The sequence below is a fragment of the Bactrocera dorsalis genome, chromosome 2 (genome assembly GCF_023373825.1).
Source record: "Bactrocera dorsalis isolate Fly_Bdor chromosome 2, ASM2337382v1, whole genome shotgun sequence".
In the NCBI taxonomy this organism is placed as follows: Eukaryota; Metazoa; Arthropoda; class Insecta; order Diptera; family Tephritidae; genus Bactrocera; species Bactrocera dorsalis.
This window is the reverse complement of record NC_064304.1, coordinates 22741151-22747150: the sequence shown is the minus strand read 5'-3', so window position 1 is coordinate 22747150 and position 6000 is coordinate 22741151. Positions and strand designations below refer to the sequence as shown.

The following is a 6000-nucleotide window of genomic DNA, read 5'->3' as shown; positions in this document are numbered from 1 at the left end:
CAAAAATAATAATAATGATTTTCACTTACACGCTATTTCACATTTCATATTTCTTGAATTACATTTAATTTTTTTTAGTTTATAATTTTTAATTTTAGCTCTAAATTTAATTTAATTTAATTGTTTAATAATAGATTTTCGACTTTTTAACTATGAATATGGCCAATTACACTTATACATACATATAGCGTATTAATTACATACAAGTTTACAGTTATGTGCATAATTAACACACACACACACTACCTTAGCATAATATACAGACACAGCTATTTTAGCTTTGCGTAATATTTTAATACATACAGTTATTTAAATTAGTAAAATATATTAATTTTTTAATTGGCGGAAAATGTTCATAAATTAATTACAACTAAAAATGCTATTAATAAATAATACTAAATTTGCATAACACTGAATTAAATTTGGGGGCAAATAAAAATGATGTGTTATTTATCAGTTGGTTTTTCGACTTAAAGAAAAAATAATTTTTATTTACAAAAATATTAATTTTTATTTTTTTTGCAATTTTACAAAAGTTCACATTAATTGAAAACCAAGTTGTATTGCTGCCTATATGTTTTTTTTTTTATCTATTTACAAATTTTATTTTGTTTTATTTTTTTATTTGAAATTTATCTGCTAATTTTAATTTGCTTTAAAAACTAGTTTTTTTTACCACTTAAGCGCTTTTTACACTAACAATAATTTTTACAAGACTTACACTTTTTCGGCTTTTCTTCGTTTTACTCGAATTTAACCGCTTCTGATTTGCTTAGTAACTGATTTTTGACTTTTTTCAACACATTGTTAGCTTAAAATAACATATTTATAGCATTTTTTAAATTATAGATATTTTTACTAATTTTTAGTTTTAGTTTTCTTTCGCTTCTTATTCAGTGCAGTTTTCATTTTTTCATTTGTGCTATCACTCCACAGTTTAGTTTTGTCCGCATTATTCTTTATTCTATAAATTATTTTTTACATTTTTCTTATTTTTTTAAATATGAATATTTTTATTTTTTTACTTATTTTTTATGCATTTATTTACAATTTCTTATTTTAATAAATTTAGTTTTGTTAAAATGTTTTTTTTTGCAATTTCAAATTGCAGTGCGTTAACAAATTTTGCTTTGTTGTTGTTGTTTTTACAATATAAAATTTTTACTTCTACTTTTTTGGACGTTTATTTGCGCTTTGTCGAGCTTTCGTTACAGAGCTTTCATCATATTTCAGTTTGGCGCTGTTAAGTTTTTTGTTTTTGTAGCTAAAACGTTGGTTCTCATTTAAAAAATGAAGGAGTTTTGAAACAAATTGAAAAACAACAAAAATTAAAAAAAAAACAAATTAAAAAATAAAGAATATATAAAAAAAAAAAATTATGATGTTAAATTTTTTATTACTTGTTAATTTAAATAAATAATAAATTCAAAAAAATTCAAAAAACTTTCAAAAACAATTTTTAGTATGAAGCTTTCACAATGCTTTCAGTAGAGTCGTATTGCCGAATGTACTTGTACGTCAGCAAAACTAATTAAGAATAGAGCACCTTTTTTAATTTTAGGGTGTTTCCATTCCTTGAGTGCATAAAATATACTTTTTGATGAAAAGAAAGCTTTTTTATTTTTTATGAGCTTTGTGTGGTTGTTATACTTAAAGCTTAATTTATTAAGTACGAAATGGTGCTGAAGAAATTTAAGATTGAAGATTGTTTGAAACTTTAAATAAAAAACTCATTTATTTTTCATCAACACTTTTAGTTGGTTTTGGTGAAAGCTCTCATCAAAATGAAACATAATCAAGAAAACGACACCAAAAATTTCAAAACTTTAATTGCTAATAATGAAATTGTTTTATAATAACAAAAAATTAGCAATATTTAGTCAAATTGAAGTTTCGAAAATAGTATGATGAAAGCTTCAATGTCTTAGAAAGCTTTTTTGAAAGTTTTTGCTTTGAGAGTTTTGTTTTGACTGGGAAAGTTTTCATAAGTTTGAAGGGCCAATAAAATTTTAATTTGAAGAAAATTGTGAAAGCTTTATTGCGCTTTTGCAGCTCTCATATAAAAATGTTTGTTTTGAAGAGGTTTCTTGAGGGTTTCTGAACTGAATTGCGCTTGTGTTCGTATTTATATATTTTTGCGTAAATATTATATATTTTACCGTTGTATATATGTACAGTTAGCACTATTTATCGTAAGCTATTAAAAGGTACTAAAATAAATAAGAATTGCACGCGATGCTGAATAGCTAAAATTCCACTAAAACTATTATTACTCTTTTGCAAATGGAAATAAGTTGTGTGTACTCAAACGAAAGAAAAAAATAATAAAATAAAATAAACAAAAATAAATAACTAATAAATAAAACAGTAAATAAAGAGTGAGTAAAATAATTAAAAAAAAAATAATTCACAAAAGTAACCAAAAAATAATAATAAATAAAAATAAAAAAATTAAAAAAAAAAAAATAAAAATAATACAAATAATATCAACCAAAAAATAAAGTCGTATTTAATTAATTTTTTAAATTATTTTTCTCAAGCATTTTTCCGATTTATTTATTTATTTTTATAAAAAACTAATAAAACCGAATGGATTAATTTAGTTATTTTAATTTATTAATTAACTTTTTATTTATTTCTTTTTATTTTTGAATTAATTAATTTTTTTATTAACAATTAATTATTTTTTGATTAAGTCGTTAATTTTAATTTTTAAAATTATTTTTCTCACTCTTTTTCGTTTTATTTATTTCTTTTTAATTAATATAAATTATAAAATAATTAATAAAAAATTAACAAAATCGAATGAATTAATTTAATTAATTAATTAAATTTTTATAAAATGCTTTTATTTTTTAATTAATAGTTAATAATTTTCTAATTAATTAAGAAATAAAAAAAAATTAATAATTAATTACAATAATTAAATTAATTCATTCGATTTTTTTTTTAGTTTTTTATAAAAAGAAAAAAAATAAATCGAAAAAATGCGTGAGAAAAATAATTTAAAAAATTAATTAAATAAGAATTATAATAAAAAAAGATAAATAAATATATAAAAAAAAATAAATAAAAAATAAAAACAATTTTAGTAATTATACATATGTGTTAACTATGAAAACTGCTAAAACTATGATATAAATATTTCTCCGCATAAATAAATTACAATAGGTACCCAGCAGGACTTCTCTCAGTTAGCAACAACATGTACAATATACTGTATGCATTCATACTTCTTTTCTTCAAAACTGCATTTACGAACACTCCAAAGCGCATCTGATTCCAAGTAGGCAAAATGCCACATAATACAACTCTAACATTATGCTAAATAAACTGGCGCCAAGCACTTGTCTGTTCACCTCAAATTCTTCACATAACAACGACACATACACACACAGCCACGCCTCAAACATTCGTGTACACACCAACAACACAAATCCGCACTTGAGTTAATCCTTTGGCTAAGCCACACAACGCTGCGGTTTAAACAGTAGCTCAGACCGATCAGCGACTAAGCCGTTCGAGAAAACGTTCGTTGAATGCAAAACACTCGAGAAGGTAAAGTACGAGTCCAAGCAGACGAAGCGCAATTAGCCGGGCTTAGCTCATGGCAACAAGTGCAGCGCACTGCTGAGAAGTGGTCAAGTCCAAATTATGTTTTTGCAATATTCTACGGTTTTTTGCTTTTGTTGTAGGCAATCTCACGCTCAATTGAGTAAGTCTTGGTTGCAGACGAAACTCGGTATTCGGCATGCCGATTTGCTGTTGATCCTTTGTGTGGTTGCTTTGAGGGTTCGGTGTTGGTCACTAATGATGTTGCACACCACTTGAACAACCACTTCAGTTGCACTCATTAATGTTGGCGGCGACAGGATAATCCCGGTGTTATCAACCAAAACCAAAACGCATTGCAGTAAAGCCATGCACTGTGGTTGCGTATGTGTAGGAGAGTGCGTGTGAGAGAGAGAGCGCGCGTAAGAATTTGCAAAAATTTTTTTGGTGAAATCAAAAAATTCTGTGTGCAAATATTTTCAAGTTCCTGTGTTGTTTGTTGTTCCTGGGTTAGTTGGTTGTAGTCAGTTGTAGTTTAATGTTTGTTGTAACTAGTATATTATTGCTGTTGGCTCAAGTTGTAGGCGTAGGCGCTCGGTTACGGCTTTTACGTTCCGTTTGGCTGCTCTTAGTCGCGTGTTGTTGTTGTTGTTCTTGTTGTACAGCTAATTTATTTTACTTAAAGACTTTTTTGGTTCACTGGTATATTTTGTGTTTGGTATTTGCGCATGTTGTTGTAGTGCGGTTTACCGTTAAACGCGTTGGTTGCGTGCAGTGTATGATTTGCATTACCGTTTTTGCCTTGTTTACTTTCAATTGAATAAATTATTATTCAAATTGTTCCCGCTCCATCACGTATAATCCGTACGCCAGGTGCCCTGCGAATGAGAAAGCGGTGCAAAATGCATGAATTAGTATGGTTTTATGCAGGTTTTGTTGTAGTAGCTGGGTTATAATTTATAGATATGCTGATGTTGTTGTTGTAGCTAAGTAATAATTGAGAGCTATGGCAGAGAGCATGCTTTGGTTCTAGTTATTAGAAGAAGTTGGTGAAAATATTAGTAATATATTCGTATAAAGGGCAAAAAAAATTATTTTCCAAAAACAATTATAATTAAAAATTTTATTTTCATAAACAAATAATATGAAATATTTTAACTTAAGGAAATTTAATATTTTTAAGAAAATTATATATATATTTTTTATTATGTTTGTAAAAAAATTTTTTAATTGCTACTTTTGCACAAAAAGTATGTAAAAAGTTGTATACAATTTTTTCAAAAATAATAATAAAATATATTTTATGTATTAAAAAAATTAACTTTTTAAGTATGTTATATATTTTTGTCAATAAAATGTTTAATAATTTTTAATAATTTTTTTTTCAGACAAATTTTTCAAATATATTCTAATTTATTAAACATTTTAAGAATGAAAAAAAAAATTTGGAAAAAGCCGTCAGAAAAAAATTATTTCATAAATACTAAGTACTTTATATTTTGAATATTTTTTTAAAGACATTTTTTAACAATTTTTCAGAAAACACTAATTAAAAAAATTCAAAATATTTTTTAAAAAATTGTCCGAAAAATGTATTTTCATAAAAAAAATAAATAATATTTTACATATTTTTTAAATAAAAAATTTAAGTTTTTAAGAAAATTTATTTTTTATTTAATTTTTCTAATAAAATATAAATAAAATATTTTTTTAATTTGTATTTGTCAAAAATTTTGAACAAAAAATATTTTTGAAAAAAAGCTGTTTTGAAAATATTTAAAAATTAATCAAATAAATTTTGCATATATTTTAAGAAAAATTTTGTTTATAATTTATATTATTACTATTTTGACATTATTATTAACAAAAACCAAAAAAAAAATTGGGAAAGAGTTGTTTTGAAAATATTTTTATTTTCTAAAAATAAATTAGACAAATATTTTAAGAAAATTTTATTTTTTAATGTTTCGCAATATGTTTTTGTAGCTTTTTAATTACTTCAAATGTATCAAAATTTTTAAACAAAACAAAATAATATTTTCGAAAAAAGTTGTTTTGAAAAAAATTGTATTTTCTAAAAAAAATTTTAATTTAAATTTGACATTTATTTAAAAAAAACTTTTTTTTTTCAATTTAAATTTTTAATATTCTAAAATATGTTTTTTATAGATTTTTAATATTTTGAAGTTTATAGGAAGTTTTAAACAAAACATAATAATAAAAAATTTCAAAAATATTTTTGAAAAAAGTAGTTTTGAAAAAACTATAATTTTCATAAAAAAAATTAAATTGTACATATTTTATAGAATTTTTTAAAAACATAAGTTTTATTTTAAATATAAAATTATATTTAAGATTTATTTTTTTATTCAATTTGTTTTTTTTTTTTTTTAATAAATACATTTCTAAATTGTTTTCAAACAACCCTATGGCTAACCATACCAGCTG

At 23.5% G+C, this 6000-nt stretch overlaps 1 protein-coding gene across 4 annotated transcripts in view; it reads right to left on the bottom strand.

Moving 5' to 3' along the window:
• Positions 1-3111: 3111 nt before the first annotated feature.
• The window catches only part of LOC105231100 (GATA-binding factor C), a 129870-nt gene continuing 126981 nt past the window's right edge, over positions 3112-6000 (bottom strand). For all 4 annotated transcript variants that reach the window (XM_049447244.1, XM_049447245.1, XM_049447247.1 and 1 more), the window contains exon 9: positions 3112-4430. In XM_049447244.1, the coding sequence (XP_049303201.1) occupies positions 4404-4430 (27 nt within the window). In that variant the 3' untranslated portion in view covers positions 3112-4403. The remainder of the gene's footprint in view (positions 4431-6000) is intronic.